The sequence below is a fragment of the Dermochelys coriacea genome, chromosome 3 (assembly GCF_009764565.3).
Source record: "Dermochelys coriacea isolate rDerCor1 chromosome 3, rDerCor1.pri.v4, whole genome shotgun sequence".
Taxonomy (NCBI): domain Eukaryota; kingdom Metazoa; phylum Chordata; order Testudines; family Dermochelyidae; genus Dermochelys; species Dermochelys coriacea.
The window spans coordinates 83,187,554-83,209,362 of NC_050070.1; the positions used below are offsets into that span (position 1 = coordinate 83,187,554).

At 42.1% G+C, this 21,809-nt stretch overlaps 1 protein-coding gene across 6 annotated transcripts in view; it reads right to left on the minus strand.

The window, feature by feature from the left end:
• SCML4 (Scm polycomb group protein like 4) overlaps positions 1–21,809 on the minus strand; it is a 111,143-nt gene that overhangs the window by 14,237 nt on the left and 75,097 nt on the right. For all 6 annotated transcript variants that reach the window (XM_038396194.2, XM_043510769.1, XM_043510766.1 and 3 more), the window contains one exon: positions 7,377–7,643. In XM_038396194.2, coding sequence (XP_038252122.2) covers positions 7,377–7,643 — 267 coding nt within the window. The remainder of the gene's footprint in view (positions 1–7,376; positions 7,644–21,809) is intronic.

Sequence of the window (21,809 nt, forward strand, 5' to 3'; positions counted from 1 at the left end):
TACTTTTTTGTGTATGAAGGTACTTGCAATTAACACAGGGTTTAGATAAATGAAGCAGTCTCATCTCTCATGGGTATTTTATGCCATCCTGTCATCAGAATTAATCAAGATGTTAATGAATACTCAGATTACAAAGAGATGCGGATGCTCAGTACGAATAATTATTTTTAGAGATCATAATCTAGGTCAAATCCAATTTCCCCGTTTTTGACAGGTGACAAAAAATTACCAAATTAATGGAATGGGATGTGGAAAGCTAGGCAATGAAAGGGAGGGAGAAGAAAGCACTTCTCCATTCTTCCTAAAACCAGATGATGTGGAAGAAGAGTAATAGATCCTATTTAAACAACACTAAACTGGGAGGAGAGGTAGATATGCTGGAAGATAGGGATAGGATACAGAGGGACCTAGACAAGAGGATTGGGCCAAAAGAAATCTGATGAGGTTCGACAAGGACAAGTGCAGAGTCCTGCACTTAGGACGGAAGAATCCCATGCACCGCTACAGACTAGGGACCGAATGGCTAGGCAGCAGTTCTGCAGAAAAGGACCTGGGGATTACAGTGGACAAGAAGCTGGATATGAGTCAACAGTGTGCCCTTGTTGCCAAGAAGACTAATGGCATTTGGGGCTGTATAAGTAGGGGCATTGCCAGCAGATCAAGGGACGTGATCGTTCCCTTCTATTTGACATTGGCGAGGTCTCATCTGAAGTACTGTGTCCAGTTTTGGGCCCCACATTACAAGAAGGATGTGAAAAAATTGGATAGCGTCCAGCGGAGGGCAACAAAAATGATTAGGGGGCTGGAGCACATGATTTATGAGGAGAGGCTGAGGGAACTGGGATTGTTTAATCTGCGGAAGAGAAGAATGAGGGGGGATTTGATAGCTGCTTTCAACTACGTGAAAGGGGGTTCCAAAGAGGATGGATCTAGACTGTTCTCAGTGGTAGCAGATGACAGAACAAGGAGGAATGGTCTCAAGTTGCAGTGGGGGAGGTTTAGGTTGGATATTAGGAAAAGCTTTTTCACTAGGAGGGTGGTGAAGCACTGGAATGGGTTACCTAGGGAGGTGATGGAATCTCCTTCCTCAGAGGTTTTTAAGGTCAGGCCTGACAAAGCCCTGGCTGGGATGATTTAGTTGGGGATTGGTCCTGCTTTGAGCAGGGGGTTGGACTAGATGACCTCCTGAGGTCCCTTCCAACCCTGATATTCTATGATTCTATGAACCAATTTTTGGAAAGTCCATGGCAAAAATACATCAGAAACAGGGCATAGTTGCGGCAGAAGAGAAGCAGAATGGTATGTGCCAAGGAGGCTTTCAGCAAGAATTCTGGACTCATGGACAATATCTAACTCCTACTGAAGTCAATGGAAAGACTCCTGCTGACTTCAGTGAGCTTTGGATCAGGCCCATAGGCAACACATTGGGTCGACCAAGCTCAAGGGCTCTCTGCCCCATTTGTCCTTTTCTTTGACTCTAGTCTTTAGGCCTTCCTCCCAGGCCTGGAACCACCCCGAAGAGAATGATGAAGTGGTGTAAAGTCCAACAACTAAACTGGTGTCAAAACATAGTAAAGAAACATAATGCAGAAACTGAGATAAAAATAGCAAAAGAAGAGAAGATAAATAGTGTGCTCCTTAAATACAAGAGCAGCCCAAGCTTGTTAAAGAGCATGTGAGTGGCATGCAGTCAGTATTTGAAGACGTTGATTTAGAGAATCTGGAAGAGTGTCAGAGAGAGAGAGAACTACTGACATTAGAAAGCCTGGTGAAAAGGGAAACTGGCAGTTTTCTCCAAACTCTTAAAGCTCGAGAAAGCAGGAGGATTTCCAAGACTATGTGGGTTACAGTAGAATAATTCCACATCCCTATCAGATTGTCTGTATACAATGACCTAAAATGAGGCAGAAGCCACAGCAGGTGGCAATGTGGAGGCACCTCTTTAAAGTCATAATCTGGAGATGGTTTTAGTGTAATTGTGGGGAATTGGCCACCAGCCTCCCGTTCACCTGACTACCTCATGGGAACTTTGAGGTGAAAACCTATGCATTGCACTTTAAAAATGGGTTCTGCTATGCATAAGTATATATTTTATAGCCTGAATTATGTGGGTTTTTTAAAAGTGTCCTTTACAGTAAATAATGCATGATCTTTTAAAAAAATATCAGTGAATAAAGAAGATTTGGCTTGAGGCTTCAAAAAAAAAAAAGTCCTTCTAAATTTGTTCCCCTTTTAATGCCACCTCAGTTTAATGAGCCCTTCTTGTCACTGCCTTGTTAGTATGCAAACAGAGATGGATAAGTGCAGATTCCAGTTGCTCATCTCTGTTTGCTTATGATTGAGCAACATGTAAACTAGTTCTAGGGAGAAGAAAAACACAAAGAAGCATCCTAGTGAGATTGCAGATTTCTAAAACCTTTGCAGCTGAGCATGTTGTGAAGGCAATAAATAAACTACACTCCTGCTGCACTGAAACCAGTTCACAAAAATCTGTTATTAACAAAGTCTAGCAATACCACTGAAGGTGAATGCAGGAGGTTAGCTGAAACATATGATCAGTGTGAAGACATACACAAAGTTTAAGAAAACATGCACAATACTTTGTAAAAACTATGGTAAGAACTTCAGCGTTATTGTGGAGAAATCCTTCAGAACTGATGCGATCACAAATATCTAGAGGAAAAATGAAACCAAATGGTGAATGGGAACGTAACTGTTTCCCTAAATCTGTGTGCTATATTGTAATAAAACCATGAACATCTGTGATTTTGCGGGTATCACTGTGCAGCACATAGGCCACTCACAACTTCACAGTGACACCGTGTAGTAGAATTCACATCTCCACTCCAAAAAGCACCAGCTTCTAACCTTGACTAAAGGAGAATCTCAGCTAACAGTACAGAGCCTCTGACACACAGCTGAGCAGTTCTGATTAAATAGGTGGCATTGGTACATATGCACACCAGCCAGTTCATTGCAATAGTCCAGCATATTAGAGTATCTGAGGTGTGTGTGTGGAAACCAATATTGATATTGTTGTAGACTGTAAGCTGTTGGGGCAAGGTCTTTGTCTTCTTGTGTGTGTAGACAATACCTAGCATATCAATGTCATGTTGCGGATTAATCTGCCAATTTTCAGCTTCACGCACAAATATCAGTGACATGGAACTCTCATCCTTTCCTTTTTTGGCTAGAACACCTGGCTGGCCAGGTCTTGCTGGTCTCGTGTGCATGAGTCACATGAAAAAGTATTAAATGGTTTTGGCAGAGACTCATTTTCTCTTTGTGTTTTGTGTGGCAGCCTGAAGTTCTGCCAACTCACCTCAAAAACAGCCAAATGGCTCTAGTGCCTGGGCCCAAGCTACCTTTTAAAACATTTCTCCTTTCCCGTCCCCCGCTTTGTTTCCTAACCTGCTACAGAAAAGCTGACTCTAAGTCTAGGCAGGTTTCAAAGGCAATCGGTTTTGTGAAAATTGTAATAAACTGCTTCCTGGGCAGTCACTGGTGTTGTCCAGATCCTGGACAAAAAGCAGCTAGATAGAACCCAATGGGAACAGATGGGATGCTGGAAAGACACTTTAGGTGCACAAACTTGGGCTGGGCACAAGAGAACTTTAGGCGTTTGAGAAGAGAGTCTCCGAATGGCGAAGATACTACAGAAAAAAAACATTCTGACACCAATTGAAGTCAATGGAGAGGTTCACTTAAATGGGTACTCGAGTGGATTCTGATTGACCAGAATGCGACAGTGACACAGTCGTTTTTGAAACAATATTGCAGAACATGATAGCGTTTGGGTCTATGTCTACACTGCCACTGAACAGGAAGCCCCGTTAGGCATACCCGTACTCGCTTTCATTTAGCTAGCACAGCTAAAATAACAATGAAGAGGGGCATGGGCTTCAGCAAGGTGTGAATCCTGGGTACATATTCATGTTGCTAGCCTGTGCTGAAGTCAGGGCTGCTAACCAGATTAAAGCTAGTGTGGGTGTACCTACCTAAGCTGCAACCACACCTTCAATTGCAGGCCAGTTGCAGTGTAGACATAGGCTATGAGAAGACCAGGGTCAAGGCTTAAAGAGATGTGGAGGTAAAATACAAGGACATTTGAAAAAGCACCTGACACAGTTCAGGGCAACTGCAGCTGTATTTCCCGTCATTGGTCCAGCAATGGCACCTGGTATCAGACTTCCAACTCCCCTGCCATTGTCTTTCTGGGTGGAAACCCACATCTCTCTCCCTTCTGACCAGGGTATTTCCAGGCTGCACAGCTCCTTGCCTTCACTATGTTATTCCCAACAGGGAGAGGCTGCCCGAGGACACCTGCTTGCTTTCTCTTCAGGGATGGTTAACCGGGGTGATTGCTACAGTTATAAGTACCACACAGTTCTATCTATGCAAACCTATTATATTCTGAAGAGGAAAGCACTACAGAGAAAACATGAAAAACAATAAAAGAGACTGCATGATGTGTAGTGCATGCATACCTCTCTGGGGGATGAGGGGGCTTCCAAGGTTTGATAACAGAGCAAATACAGTAGCAGCTCCTCTCCCTACTAGAGAAGATACATACAAAGCCACAACACCACATACACAATTGCACTTTTAATACAATGTACCCCTAAGGTATTAACCTTCATTCAATAAGAGTTCACTTAATTCAATAAAGTTTATCTTAATTCCATAAGGTTTGTTCGGGATATTACAGAAGGTTGTCAGTCTGTCACAGCGCCTTTTTGAAAGGTGACTGTTAAATCCAAAAAGACACTACAGTTAAGAGGAATGGCCTACTGTTCAATGCAATTCAGTGTGCAGAATGCAGGAAATACGTTAAAGATCAGTGTGGATTCATGAAGGATTATTCAAAGATCTGATGTTAATATAATATTTTACTGAAAACTGTAATTGGGAAGGCAACCACACAGCAAAGCTCATAGCCAGTTAAGGCTTGCAAGGTGTCACAGTTCCTTCCCCACTCTGAACTCTAGGGTACAGATGTGGGGACCTGCATGCAAGGCCCCCTAAGCTTATTCTTACTAGCTTAGGTTAAAAACTTTCCCAAGGTACAAACTTTGCCTTGTCCTTGAACCATATGCTACCACCACTAAGCGTTTTAAACAAAGAACAGGGAAAGATCCCACTTGGAGATGTCTTCCCTCAAAATTTCCTCCCAAGCTCTACACCCCCTTTCCTGGGGAAGGCTTGATAAGAATCCTCACCAATTTGTACAGGTGAACACAGACCCAAACCCTTGGATCGTAAGAACAATGAAAAATCAATCAGGTTCTTAAAAGAAGAATTTTAATTAAAGAAAAGGTAAAAGAATCACCTCTGTAAAATCAGGATGGTAAATACCTTACTGGGTAATCAGATTCAAAACATAGAGAATCCCTCTAGGCAAAAGCTTAAGTTACAAAAAGACACAAAAACAGGAATATACATTCCATCCAGCACAGCTTATTTTACCAGCCATTAAACAAAAGGAAATCTCATGCATTTCTAGCTAGATTACTTACTAACTTAACAGAAGTTCTGATCTGCCTTCCTGATCTGAAGAAAGGAAGATTCTGCCTTCCTGATCTGTTCCTGGCAAAAGCATCACACAGACAGACAAACCCTTTGTTCCCCCCACTCCAGATCTTGTCCTCTCATTGGTCATTTGAGTCAGGTGCCAGCAAGGTTACCTGAGCTTCTTAACCCTTTACAGGTGAAAGGGTTTTGCCTTTGGCCAGGAGGGATTTTATAGCACTGTATACAGAAAAATGGTTACCCTTCCCTTTATATTTATGACACAAGGGAAATATGCTTTTTTTGCTGTCATAAGTTAATGCTAGACAAGGGTGGGGGTTTGAAGAGAAACAAGAAAGGCTTCTGCAAATATATCAAGGGGAAAAGAAATACTAGAATGACAGAAGGCAGCCTCCCATTAATAAAGGAGGAAGGGAAAGAAATTAATGACTTAAAATAGCTGAGACACTAAATTCCTTTGTTAAATCTGTCTTTTAGATGAAAAATATATAAATGGAGTTTGAATAATTAGAAAGGAAGGAAGACACTGTTAAAATCACTCTAATGATAAAGAGAAGCTCATGGAATACTTGAAAAAAGTGAACAAAGATATGGATTCTAGAGTAAGAGAATTAGTTAACAATGAAACATTGACAATTATTTTTGAAAAATCATGGATACTAAAAGGCTGGGAAAAAGTAAATTAATTCTGATTTCCAAAAAAAGGAAAGAAGAACAATTCTAGTAATTACTGCACCATGACTGAGATCCTACACTGCAATCAGCACAGCTCAGAAGGGATGTACTGAAAGGTAGCAGTAAACCATTTTTGTGACCCCTTCCTCTATTCTCCCTTGATTCTGTGGCCATCTGGCTGCTGGATAGGTCTCTACCTCGTCCCACAGGGCTCCTCTGCTTTACCCCTGGCTGGCTGCCTCTTTAACCCATCCATACCCCGACCTTGGCCCTATGCAGTCAGAGAATTCTTCACTGAGAGAATACTCCAATTGCCATCTGAACTGTTTTAAAGGCTCTTTTGTATAACCAGAGTAGTACAAAGCAGTGTTAATGGGCCAAGGATCAGGCTATATAAGATTAAGCCCATGTAAAATACTGGAACAAAAAATTAGAACGGGAAAAATACATAGGTCCCAACCAACATCTATTGAATTCAGTAGAAAAACTCTTATTAACTTTAATGGGAGCAGAAGCAAGCCCTTAAAGGATAATGGAGCAATGAGCAGTAAGCAGCCTGAGTTTATAAAGATTACATGTTTCTCAACAAACTTTTTGTGATGAAATTTGACATAATTTGTAGGTGAAGAGTGATAGTGGGCTATGAAGTACAGCTAGGAAATAATCCCTTTTGTTGAGATAATTAATTATAAGAATCATGCCTTTATTTTGCCAGCTGGCTGATCTGCATTGCACAGCACCATGTACACTTATGGAGCTATATAAATAATAAGTACCTAAATATATTTGAACTGTGTAAAATTTGGGGAATGAATAATTTGATATTCAGATAAATATTTATAGCCATAAAGCCAATTACTCCAGTTCTGTCATATGCATTACACATAACAGATTTAAATTGAATAGTAAGAGTACCAGAAAACATTCATGTTTTCTACTGGACAACATTTTCATCATTTATTTCTCCTTCTCCATAGTTTGCTATTGCTTCCTCTAACTCACAGTGTTTATGATTTGACCACTGGAGTTATTATTCTGTAGCTCTTACATGAAATACACCTAACATCAAAGGGAGTTTGCGGTGAGTAAGGACTGTGCGATGGAGCCACAGGAGAACAAAATAACACACATGGTTAATATCAAGATGGAATCATATAGATATATTATGTTACCACTTCTGTTTCCTTCAAGATAGGTCCCATTTCTAGTTGGGCTGGATGTCTGATGCCTCAAACCAGTAGATGATGGTCCCCCGGAGGACATCGGACCGGAACGATGGCTGCAAGAGGAAGGGGAGCCTCCAGCAAGACGTCCGTCTCCAGAGCTTTGTCTCATGGTATACAGGGAACTCATGCAATTAAAGGCAGAATCAGAAGGATCAACACTGTAGCGCTTCATGTTCATAGGGTCAACCAGGTAATCTTCAGGTATGATAGTTTCTGCTTGGCGGAAAGCCAGTGAAGAGAAATATAGATCAATGAAATGTAGATCATTTCTATTCAGCCATTGAACATCTTGTTTAAAAAGTTGTTTTGTACAATTAGTTTAACTCTCTTTGCAATATCACACATAGCCAACTGGAATCCTCCGGCCAGAGCCCTCAATGGGATGCCTGTGCTGAACTGCAGCATGGCCAGAGTAACAGTTATGCTGTTGGGAACTTCAAAAGTAATTGCTACTGCAACAGCTGTACAGACAACTGAATGCATCTTCTGGGTTTTAAGAAGTGACAATGGGTAATAAGATAAATTCATATCTCTGGCACTAAATAATAACAACAGGTGTAACTCCACCTAAGTCATTGGAGTTACAGCAGGGTTGAGTGTGGCTCAGTCTGATTCAGCTGTGTTAGTTTTGTTTTGGAGTAATTATTTCTTCAGAATCAGGGGGCATTTACTGTTAAATCTGAAAGGAGGGTGGGGGAAGCATGGTCCTGACGGGATGAGGCACAGGTCTCATTTGCCTAATGGTGCTACATGAACAACAGAGTATGTGGATTACGCATCCATCATTCTCTTATTCCCTTGCACTTAAAGCATGAAGGTCAGAAGGAAAAGGAGGACAATGGGGCATGCAATTTATTGGGTAAAAACAGCCAATGAGAAAGAATAAAGATAATAAACCAAAATGTTCTGGCTGCAACTACAAACATTAATCAGGAAATATAATCGGCTTCAGACAGACATCAGGCCTGATATTGCCCAAGGGAAAGAAAAACTAGATAATTCATGAGCACTCCCAAGTTTGATTACCAACAGAAAGAGATAATTGAGCTTTCCAAATACATTTCAGGTGCAAACATGAATACAGGCAACACAACAGTGGTTGCTTTCTGAAATAATAACTATCCAAACCCAAACAGAATGTCCTTTCCTATTACCATGTAGCCATCAGTTTATATTATTATCTATATAGTCCTACAGGTGTGCGTGGCACTTTGCATATACGATAGGCAAGACTGATACCACCATCTATTATAAAGATTGCCTGACAATTTCCATTATAAGGCCCTGTTTTCAGTTACTTATAACATTGCCAAAGTTTAACTGTTTGGGTTGAAATTTTCCATGCCATGTGTCTGCCTCAGACTGAAATAGCTTGGAAAGTTTCAGTCAAACCAGTACAGCTACTTCCAAGAACAAAGCTAGAGAAAAATACATTGTATTTCAATATTGAAAACATTCTGGCAAACTTTTATCTGTGTTTCCCATGCTTTGGAGCATGGACTTGAAATTTGTCAAGGGAGTGAACTTCATATTAGGGATGTGCCTTTTGCTGTTCCTATGAAAATCTCCCTGCATTGGCTAAATTAGAAAGCGTTTGAAAAAAATCACAGTGCACACACACTCAGTAGAGACTTAGAGATTTGTAGCTAAAATCACCAAAGATTTCATGCATACTGAGCATGCTCCAGCTGCTTGCAGCTCATATGTATGACCAGACCGTGAGTGTGCCATCCCCATGGAGTGATTGAGTATGGTCCATCCACAGGATGGGCCCAAGCACTGGAAATGAGAGAAGGGAACCCGTCTCTCTCAGTGACCCCCTTGCTAGGCCCAGGCACCAAAGAGGAGGAAGGCACAAGAGCCAGATGGGAAGAGAGGAGGAGATTGCAATAAGGAGCTTGCTGGGACTGGCACTGGGGAGAGTGAAGCTGGGACTGGGAACTGGAGGGCCAGGGAGGAAATGGGACAGGTTGGGCAAGGAAACTGAGACATGGAGCAAGTGAAGGGAAGTGTGGAACTGAGAGGTAGGGAGGGAAATGGGGAAGGACTGAAAGCCAGTTGGCAGGTCCTATAAGGGGGGACACTGAGGTCAGATGAGGGAAGGGGAAAACTGGGAAACTGTTACTGATTGCACAATAAGACAGGGAACTAGCATGGGGAGAGAGGCAAGGCAGATCTGATGAGGAACCAGGGAGCAGGAGTAGTACTGGGACCAGCTGGGCTAAGGGACTGGGACAAGGAGCCATGGAGGAAGTAGCGGGGAACAGAGACTGAGATTAGATGAGAAGACCACGGAGGAAAACTGGGACTGGGAGAAACAAGGGTGGGGGAGGATGACTGAAAGCTGTGGAAAGCTGTGGAGAGACAGATCCGAGAAGGAGCCAGGAAGGGGTACTGGGACTTGGCTGGCAAGGAGACGGAGAGTGGGGGGCGACTGAGACTTGGACTGGGAACCTGAAGGGGAAAGATTAGGACTTGCTGGGCAAAGAAACTGGGATAAGAAGCCTGAGGAGTGGAGAATAGGACTGGGACATGGAGCCAGACGTGGGGAAGAGACAAGACTGCGACAGGGAGAGGTTGGAGGGGAAGGAGTAGTAGGGGTTTGGTTTGGGAAGGACAGTGGAGGGAGTACATAGGATGGATGGTATTGTGAGTACAGTGTATATAGGGGGGGCTGGTAGCAACCCCTTAAACGTAGGTTGCCTAACACTTTCTATTATATAAGATTTTTAGAACTTTTATTCAGGAAGTGCTACCACCTCCTTGGTTTGGAGCAAGCCTTTAAATGCGTCAGAGAGAAAGCCCTTAGAATAGACAAGGACCTTTTCTTTTCCCCCACGAAATTCCATTCAGGTTCAGCTGAACGCTCTCATTAAACTACACACTTAACAAGCAAAGCATGAACAGAGAACATACAGGATGGACAGCCCTTCTCCCTCCAGGCAGATCAGTTTCCTACTTCTTCTTTTTTTAGTTTAATCAAAAACTGCACTTTCTTCCCTCCTGCCCCTTGTCCACACCTTGCTCCCCCTCTCCTTATTACTCAAACGTTATCCTCTGCAGCCTGCTGCTTCTGCCCATTGCAGACTGTTCAAAACCCCCTTAAGTCATCTTTTTCTCCTACTACTCCATCCACATCACCTCCCTCCTTAAATCCTTCCACAGCTTTTCTCTCTTACCACATTGGTTTGTCCTAAAATTCAAGTCCTTCATAACTATCTATATCTATAAATTCCTGGCCTTATTTCCTCTTCCCCCGTCTCCCTCCCTAGGCTCCCCTTTATAACCTCTTCTTACTGCTTCCTTCATCTCTTTCCCTCATCTCGACTTTGTACTGTCTTTAATGCTGCCTTCCTATGCTTGGAACAATCTCCCTCTTCTTTCCTGCCAAGTGCCCTTTCTCTCCTCCTGCAAATCCCCTTAAACCACATTTCCTCCAAGAAGCTTTCCTATTTTATTCTTCTCACCCTTAAATCTCTCTGCACCCTCCCTTTCCTGAACTTTTGTGCCTTTCTTTGTCTTGTCTATTTCAGGCCCGGATCCTGAAAATGTACATGCTTAAACTCACTCCTAGAAATATTTCCATGCTGGGATGACTCACATGTGTAAATTCATCTTGAGCTTGTTTGCAGGATTGAGGCCTTAGATTATAAATTCCTATAAGGGGGAAGGGATCTATTTACTTCCCTGTGTGTACATTTATATGTCACGCATCACAACAGTATCTTAATCTAATGTCCTGATCCATGCAGGCAGACAACTGTGTCACACAGGCAGATCCCCACTGACATCAGCAGGGCTCTGTGCAGTGTCAGGGGGTCCATCTGCATGGATCAGTTTGAAGGATCTGGGCATATATTTCAAACATGCTACCTACATTGATTGCCTGGTACCATTTTTAAACTATTATTAATAATAATGAATCCCTATCCCCGTAGCACAGCTCAGAAAGCCCTCCACTCAGGTCAACAAAACACAACTGTAGCTCTGGATTATATGCTGCAGACATTGTGCAAAAGACATCCTTCAGCAAAGAGACCACAGCAAGCAAATCTGACAACTACCTTGCACTAGATGTAATGAGTTGTGTCTAGACTAGTATATCTCGAGCTGCCTCTCTGTTGCCACAACGCCAGTTATTCAGCTACAAATTGCCTCGCCCCATATAGGAACACCTGCTAAAAATTCCCAAGACAACATCTCAAAAGGAAGCCCCCTACCCCTGTCAGTGTTATAGGCTACACAATAAGTTCCTGCCTGCCAAAGAGCTCCAGGGCCTTCAGTCTGGTACGTTTTATGCTGTATCGCATGTGCACATAGGACAGAGGATAATTAGAGAAAATCCCCATAGAGGCTAATTGGAGACATAGATACTAGTTCCCTAAACAAGAGACTTCCTCTTCAACACACTGGTAGCTTCCCAGGACAACAACTGTCAGGGTCTGGTGTTTGTTTGTTTTTATCTCCGTGTGGAAAACTGTTCTGTAACTTCTGTTCTGACACTGATTTTCTTTACTGTCTCGTCATAACCTCTTGTTCCACCGTCTATACTGGTTTGTCATTTTATTTCCTCCCATTAAATTCCCCATTAACATTTTTTCTAGCTAATATAGATTTCTTTCTCTCACTCTTTTTAGCCTGTCTCCCATTGCTCATATCATTTAGTCGTGGGCTCAACCCTATGGCCCTTTCCTGTACCTTTTAAAGTGCTACAATATTTTTTCTTATAATGGGTTGACCAGATGTGAACTCACTATTTTAAGCCGCATGATATCATGTCTTCCTCAGTCTTGCCACTCCTTTCCTAGCCATGACTTTGGTTAATCTATTGGGCTTTTCTCATTGCCAGACATTTTGAGAGGAGCCAACCAGAGTCTCAAGGTCTCTTTCAAAGGCTCCCTAAGCAGCTTAATTCCTTTGTATTTTATACTCTCTGGGCTTGATTCAACCCCTATAGCAGAAAGGGATTCATCCTGTTGAATGGCAAGGGGTGTCTACATCACCACCCTCCCCAGCTTGATTGGCTGGGGACAGAAGCTTTAACTTGCAGTTGGGATTCTACGAAAGGGCTGGAGGCAATGTAGGGGATTTGTTGAATCAGATTCCTGGTGACACCCCTTCCCCAGCCAGCATCACCCACTTCTGGGCTAGGCTAGCTGCTTACAGGCCTCCTATTCGAGCAGGGGTTGTGGTTACTGTGCACTGCCACAGTTCCCTCTGGGTGGACTGTCCATTGCCAAGGTCACATATTACACTGGTGGAAGCCTGGTATTTGATATTTCAATACATTAGGAAAGCACTTTCAATGTAATTCAGCCTAAGTGAGTGTAACATCAATGAAGTCAACTGAGTTGCCCCTGCTTACGCCAAGGCTGAATTTGGTCCTTAGTATTCATGAATAAAGTCCAGAGAAGAAGCAACAAAACTTGGAACAAACCCTGCCATCCTGTTTGCAGAGCCAAAGTTTCCTCACTAACTTTCAGAAGGAAACTAAAGAGACTCAAGATTTGACCCAGAAAATTCCTGATTCCTGTGTTTAATGTGGATAGAGTGTCTAGCTAGCTAAATGCTCTGTTCATTGCTGGGAATACATTCTCTCTCTCTCTCTCTCTCTCTCCCTCTCTCTGTTTTTTTTTTTAAATTGAAATAGTAAGAGGTGCTGCCTAGCCAAAACGGAACCTAATCTATTCAGCTTTCCCACAATAGCCACTGCTTGTTTCTTTCTCACATTAGAGTTATAAGGCTTGGCAAGAGAGAGGAGATCCACTATGCTGGATCTTTAAGCACTGTTCCCCCAGGAAACTCCCACATTGTGCTCATGCATTGGGGAGATGGAATGGTTGTGGAAACAGTGACATCTGTATTAACTAACTGGAAGCTTTCTGTACAACATAGGGCATCATTGTGAAAACATGTTGCATTTTCATCTGATGAGTTCCAATTAACAAGGAATGAAGACACTGCCTCTCAAACTTTAGATGCAAAAAAAGAGAATAGGGGAGTACAAAAAGATCAAATAAAGAGGTGCCATACGGTCCACTTTTATATACCATCATTTCATTCTAATCTAACCTGTTGAAAAAAGAGACAGAGGAAGATTTAACTAATATTTACCAACCAGGCATGAGGCTGTGTCAGGCTGTGAGCTGACAACCATCATTTTAACCTGGACTCCAAAAGGATCAGAAAACATTTTCTGTGTCTATCAAACACAGTCTCACACATTTCTGTCTAGTCAAAATACTTCTTTATACCTTGTCTCCACAATAGTTTAATATTTGATACGATTAGCTGAGGATGATAATGAATTGGGGGTTTTCAGCTCTGAATTATCTGATTTACATCATGATGACAACACCACCCATTCCTTTTAGCTCCATCCCCACTCCAGACATACAACTCCATGAAAATATGATGTCACCTACTCAGAGGCATTTCCAGAGTCTCAGCACCATAGTATTACACACATATATACACTAGGCACTACTTGGCAAGAAATAACTGTCATGCCCTTATCTTCAGTAGCTATATGTAGAAGTGCTCTTTACAGTAAAGTGCTAGTCTTGCGGGCAGCAGCACCATCTGTGACTCTGGTTATAAACAAAGCATCCGCTCACAAGTTACTCCAATATCCCTCAACAATCCAACACAAGCCAGATCAAAAGAAGCAATTTAACATTACAGTACCTTTTCCACACCATGCCGTGGCTGTCTTAGCTTAGTCAGGCAATAAAACCTTTAAAGGAGCCACATCTGCTTTATGGCAGCAGAGCTAAGCAACTCACTACTACCGGAAGAGAGTGACACAGAGATGCTTCCCTAAGGAGTCAAAGCATCACTGAGGCAACCACAAACAGCCAGTGAGCAGCAAGAATGTGGCACATGATGACAGCATTTCGCATGATCACAGCCACATGTGAATTTTTCTAATGATGGGATGGCAATTGTTGCATCATCAACAGGAATATGTGATCAGACTCATTTTAAAACAATCAAACCATAGGCAGGACCAGGGAAATATAATTAAACCCCATCCATTTGTGCCTATATTTATTATGCATATTGAAATCATGGCACTGCTGTAGAGACGAACTGTTAAAGAGTGATTTCTCCTGTGTTTAGTCTAATTGAGGCAGGCTCTGTGTTTCTATGACATCCATATAAGCACGTAGTAAACTTTTGGGTGCTATAAAATAATGGCTACTAATAAATGTATATTACCCAGAGTCTGGGTAACAGCGTGGGTTAAAGCACTCACCTTGAACTACAGCTGGTTGAAAACTTTGTGGAAAAATGGCTTCTTAAAAAAATGATCTGTTTATTTTGCTGTAACTGGTAAATGGAAATGTAGCAATGTTTTCTTTTTTGGTTTTCCTTCCCCTTTCCCCCTGTCTTTTGTAAGAGGCAAATGGAAACAGAAAAGAATTGAAAAAGCAGGGGATGGAGATTATAAAAAGGGCAAAACAGTGGGGGGAGGAAAAACTGTAAACATGTTATTCATGAAGAATTTTGCATAAACAAATATCATTCCTTTTGGGAACCTGGACAATGAAAATGACCTTTCAACTTTACACATTTTTTGGGCAATTCCTCCACCTTCCACCTGTAGAGATGCAAGTTCAAATTCTGCCTTAATGGAAATCTGCTCTTAGGAACATAGGAGCGGCCAAATGATCAGACCCAAGGGTCATCTAGTCTAGTATCCTGTCTTCAATAGTCTGAGAAATGTCTTCAAATGTCTGAGAAAGGTTCAAGAACCCCACAATAGGAAGATGTGGGATAATCTTACCCCTATGAAAGTCTCATCCTAATACCTAATTGGAAAGAGTCCAGCGAAGGGCAACAAAAATGATTAGGGGGCTGGAGCACATGATTTATGAGGAGAGGCTGAGGGAACTGGGATTATTTAGTCTACAGAAGAGTGAGGGGGGATTTGATAGCAGCCTTCAACTATCTGAAAGGGGTTCCAAAGAGGATGGATCTAGTCTGTTCTCAGTGGTGGCAGATGACAGAACAAGTAGTAATGGTCTCAAGTTGCAGTGGGAGACGTTTAGGTTGGATATTAGGAAAAACTTTTTCACTAGGAGGGTGGTGAAGCACTGGAATGTGTTACCTAGGGCGGTGGTGGAATCTCCTTCCTTAGAGGTTTTTAAGGTCAGGCTTGACAAAGCCCTGGCTGGGATGATTTAGTTGGGGATTGGTCCTGCTTTGAGCAGGGGATTTGACTAGATGATCTCCTGAGGTCCCTTCCAACCCTGATATTCTATGATTCTAATAGTTAGACATAGGTTTAAATCCTGAATCATGAGTTTTTATTTTCTACCCAAAATTTTTTTTAAAGCATTCACTATTATAATTCTTGATATTCTTTGTCCAGATAAATGTTCAATTCCTTTCCCCCCTACCCCCAAAAAATCTTGGCCTCAACAGTGTCCTGTGGCAATGAGTTCTGCAGTCTAATAACATGATGAGTGAAAAAGTATTTCCTCTTTCCGGTATTATATTTTCTACCTTTCAATTCCATTGAATGCCCCCATGTTCTTGGTCCTTATCACCAAACCACAACATTCAGTGCACCTGACTAGTCTCTGATCAGAAAAGGTTCAAAAATAGAATAGCAGAAGTGTTTCACCTGAGGGCCGAGTTACATAGGTATAGCTGTGAGGAGGAGTTTGCACAGTGCCATTATGCACTGTACTTCACTCTAGTCAGTTCTATTAATCTTTTCCTTTCACATGCATCAAATTCACATAATGCATGTGTAACCCACACACCTCCTGGGTGTGATGTTCTGTCCCATCTAGTGGCACCGAGATCATTTAAAGAGAGAGAGATTAATGAGTCTGCTTAACAGCTTTTAGCTCATGCAGTAGAGGCTCATGCACTAAACACCGGAAGCCCCAGGTTTGATCCTGCCTGCTGATGACCGGAGTCTGTTGGTATTACACTTGTGGGCACACGTGGGCTTCCTGTACATGAACAATGGAAAATTTAATTTCATAGCCTTTCTCCATAGTATCACTAAGTGCATTTAATTTAATTTAATTTCATAGCCTTTCTCCACAGTATCACTAAGTTCACGATCACACTGCACACAACACATTAATAACCCTATATAGCATGGCACAAACTGGCATGAGGTAAAAGTTTGAGAGGACCTTCTTCCCCTGTTGGCCATGAATAATTTTTTAAGTTACTGACTAATGTAAATGTCAGTTGGGTAAATGATATTTTTGATAATGGTGGACTGCTGCCTGTGGGATTTTTAAGCACATCTGTTGATCTGACTTCTTGCAATACGGGCATTTTGTATCACATCGTTAACCAACATGAAATATTTTACACACTGTTTTAGGAATGGGAGATTCATATTTAACTCACTTGAAAATAAAGCACTTGCTGATATTTTTACATTCAAACTGCTTCAAAAGAATGAAAAAAAATTCCAAAAAATTCTTAAAAATCCTAGCAAGTTGAAACAAATATAACCATAAGCATGAAATTCTACATCCTACTAGAACTCTAGGTATATTTTACCTTCATTCTGCACGTCCGGACATGTAAGACATGAATTAAAATGCTTGTCTCATGCGTATTTTTGTTCATAGTGGATGCTATCTCATCCATCACACTCTGGGCACTTACTCTAATCATTTCATCCAAATTCTTTGTTGACACACTTTGAATTATGTGTTATCAAAAACAGCTTTATCTAGATTCCTTTTGAAAGCCCCATTCCATATTTGACTCCTTTGCCCTAATCTCAACATCAGCAACATTTTGATTCTGCTGTAAATCGTCTTGCACTGGAACCAGGTCACTGCAAGCCATTGCTCTGAAAGTACTGTTTGTTCAATAATGCAAGTCACTCATGTTCCCTCTCAGTTGTTTTTAGTGGCACTTGCTAAGAAGGAGAGAGATCAACAAAGCTCCAGCCTTCAACGTGTGACGGGTCTTATTCATAGGGGATGGTTTGTTTTCAGAGTGAGCACGGATGCAGTAATCCTGAGGAGAATGAGAAATGTTTCTTCTTGGGTTGACTGTTGGAGGGAGGTTTGTTCACATCATTTGACACAGAGTTCCGAGGAAGTGGGAGCAACTCCATTACTGGGCATGCACATGAATTTCAATTTCAAATATAGCTGAAAGTGTTGGTCATTCCTGAGTTAAGTAAGGGAAGCCATTTATTCATGTCTGAAAACTGATAACATCATAGCAGAATTTTCGGATGCCTTCTCAATCCATCACTGAGTTAGCAAATATACAATCATAGATGTTAGAGATCAAAAATATCTTCCAGGTCAAGTTCCTCCTCGGTGGAACTACATAGTGTTCAGTGGATCTACACCAGGATGAATTTAACCTACTGGATCACCCTCTCCCTGCGAAAGATGGATTTATTCCGTTATACCTTTACTAGTGTTTTGTACAGTTTAGTTTTAAAGGTTGCAAACAATAGGACTTCTACTGCCTGCAATGGCAGACTATCAACAACCTAACAGATCACTCTATAGGGAAACTTCTCTTGATATTGTATTTTAATTTTCTGTTACTTAACTTCACCTATTACTCCTATTTATATCCCCAGGTACCACCCTCAAGCATTCCTCTCCGTCCTTGGCATTTTTGAGAGACAAGTTCACAAGTAACAAATTACTCAAAATTTGCAGCTCTCGCTGCTCCTTCACCAAATCACCACTTTAAATTTTATGTACAGAAAGCAAGACTTTGTATAAAGGTCAATTTCTATTCCATCAAAATGAAGGGTTATAAATGACTTATCATTGTAACATAACACCCCCTCACTGAAATTCAGTCAATCGGTTCTTGAAAGGGGAGGGAGGTTGTGCAGGGGGTAATGTCATACCCCCTCTTCTCAGAGCTGCTGGTTGTGAAAAGAAAGAAAAGAGCCGGAGCATACAAATACTTTCCCCCTCCACCCCAATTCAAGCACTGTGGTCAATCTGACCCCCCTTTCCCCCCCAAAAAACAAACCCAAACAACTTTAAGATTAAGCAAATGTTTTATATTAGATTTGGCTGTGGTTGGGTGGCTTGCACATTGCCTTCATTCCCCCTTTGAATGTGAACGTAATATTTTATTTAGCATTTAAGGGATAATGTTCATGGTAGAGGAATATATGAGGCAATAAATGGCCTTTGCAGGTACTTAAACACTAAAGCCAAGCTGAAGTTACCGATAACCATAAAAACCATTTATTTTGAGCATACGCTAAAACCATGAGCACTGTTCCTAGTGCATGACAGGACAAGATTTAACAAGCCACACGACTGGAAAGAGAAAACCCTGTGTTTTTCGTGCCCTTTGAGGGTTTGAAATTTCTTTGCTTCTGTTTATTCAGTATCTCCTGTGTCACTTTGAGGACAAGATTTCCATAATAATTTAGATAGCAATAATATTCCTTAGCTCTTATACGGTGTTCTTCATCTACAATACTCAAAGGGCTTTTCAAAGGAAAGTGAGAATCATTATCCTCATTTGACAGATGAGGACAGAGGCCCAGAGACATGAAGAAACTTGCCCCCAGTCAGCCAGCAGGCTAATGGCAGAGCCAGGGATAGAATCCTGTCTCCCAACTCCCACTCCAGTGCCCTTTCCATTGGACCAGACAACCACTTTGATTGCTATACCATGTTCTGTGCAAGGCTCACAGTGTGTTTACAAAGAGAGGAGCAATCCAAAGCAAAGTGAGAGGCCTTTTGCAGGGGAACTGGTATTATTTTGCTAGTGCCTGATGTAGGCAGCACAATACAGGATGCGAACATCCCTTGCACAGTATAGATCTCTGCTCCATAAATATTTTTCCAGAGCATTGGCATGGCCAGGACTGGGAAAGTGTAAGGGCAAATTCAATAAGAACAAATGCAAAGTACTCCATTTAGGAAGGAACAGTCAGTTGCACACATACAAAATGGGAAATGACTGCTTAGGAAGGAGTGCTACGGAAATAGATCTGTGGGGTCACAAGTGGACCACAAGTTAGATATATGAGTCAACAGTGTAACACTGTTGCAAAAAAAGCGAACATCATTCTGGGATGTATTAGCAGGAGTGTTGTAAGCAAGACATGAGAAGTAATTCTTCCATTTTACTCTGCGCTGATTAGGCCACAACTGGAGTATTTTGTCCAGTTCTGGGCACCACATTTCAGGAAGGATGTGGACAAATTGGAGAAAGTCCAGAGAAGAGCAACAAAAATGATTAAAGAAAACACGACCTATGGGGGAAGATTGAAAAAATTGGGTTTATTTAGTCTGGAGAAGAGAAGACTAAGGGAGGACATGATAACAGTTTTCAAATACGTAAAAGGTTGTTACAAGGAGGAGGGAGAAAAAATGTTTTTCTTAACATCTGAGGATAGGACAAGAAGAAATGGGCTTAAATTAAAGGGTGGTTTAGGTTGGACATTAGGAAAAACTTCCTAACTGTCAGGGTGGTTAAGCACTGGAATAAATTGCCTAGGAAGGTTGTGGATTCTCCATCTTTGGAGATTTTTAAGAGCAGGTTAGCTAAACACTTGTCAGGAATGGTCTAGACAATACTTAGTCCTGCCATGAGTGCAGGGGACTGGACTAGATGACCTCTCATGGTCCCTTCCAGTCCTATGATTCTATGACTTTAAATCTGGAAGATTCACTGTTCACAGTTCCTCCTATTCCTTCTTTGGGGAGGAGAAAGATCGGCAGCGGCCACTCCAGCCATTGGGTGAAGTGAGGAATTGTCTCTTGCCCCTCATTTAAATGCAGCCACCCCTTGGGTGGAACACAGCAGTCGTCTGATAGCACAATACAACATAAGACAACAAGAGTAAACAAATTAAATATGCAGTTGAAATTGGAGGAGGAATTTCAGGAAGCCAAACACAGCTGGCAGGTTTGAAAGTGGCTACTGGGGTTAACGCTCCAGATTTTATTAAAGGTGCCTTTGGAATATTAATGACCACATGTGGTCAGAACTTCATCCAAAACATGGTATCTCCAGAAAGCCAATACTGCTTAACATTGCATGGGGTATTGGGTCAAGAATGACTTGGGGGAAATTGACACCTTCTGTTTCACCAGCACAACTTCCTCCAGTACACCTGGGAGTTCTTTGGAGATCACTCATTCAAGTATTTACTTAAGCCTATGCTCACTTCACATGTGAAACCTAATGGAATCAGAACACAGAGTAATGTGGCTGTGGGACTTATTAGAAGTAGTACTATTGCAGTAGCACTTGTGAGGCTCGAGAGGGCTAGAACCTAGATTTGCTAGTCCTTTGGCATCTGCTGCATTCAAGCCACCCCTTGATAACTCTGGCAGTGCAGTGATATACAGGCTGTGAGCCTTGTGGGCCCAAGAACTATAGGACAGGCTACCCATAAAGGACCTGACTGGCAGTGGTCCTGAGGTCCTTGATTGGTCCAGGCATACTAGTTAAACCTGGTAGGGACACCAGGAAGTTGTCTGTGCAGCTAGGTGGATCTCCTGCCAGCTGTTGTGACAGACCCTGCTTCTTTGCCTTGTTTCTTGTTCCTGGCCTTTGGTTCCAGTTCCGGTCTAATGCTTGGCTTTGGTTCCTGGGCTCTGGTTCTGACCCTCAGCTCTGGTTCTGGACCCCTGACTCGAGTTCCATCCACTCAGTCTGACTGCTCACACTATGGCTGTGATAGTGCCCCAAGAAGGAGCAGCCCCGTTGTGCTAGGCCTTGTACACGCAGGAAGACATGATCTCTGCCCCAGCACCTCACAGTCTAATTCATGAGGCAACAAATGGTTGTAACAAACAGTATGGGTTATGAAGAAGGGAAGATGAGGGTAGCAATGCTAAGAATAGGCACAGGGGCTAGCTATGAATAGGGCCTCATGGTTCTGGGTTCTCAGACATTTAAAACATTGTACAAGATAAATGCTTAAATAAATATATCAACAATTCCCACCAGGCCTTTATGTAGCCATTAGCATTTGGCAGCTGACTGTGGGCATAAGTGAATAATACCTCAAGGGCAGGGCTGAAAGGTGACTACTGCATGATGTCAGTGGATTAATATGACTAGACGCAATAGCAGATTCTCCTCTCTCTTCTGTTGGTGTAACCTCAAGTAACTGGTGTAACTGCCCTCAAGTCACCACATGGGTTACATTCATTGGCGCACAGAGGCTAAAAGGCACATGCAGTTTTAAATTAAAGCCCATCTAGATTCCAAACTGGAGAACAGAAACCATGAAAAGCATTGCTGCTTTGCACGATGTCCTATGGTGTTTTATTATGGGAATTTCATCTTCAATGTGAAATTCACCCAGGTGTACAGGGCCTTGCATAATCCCTCTGCACTAAGTACATGGTATTATTATGATGAATTCAAGGGGAGCTACAG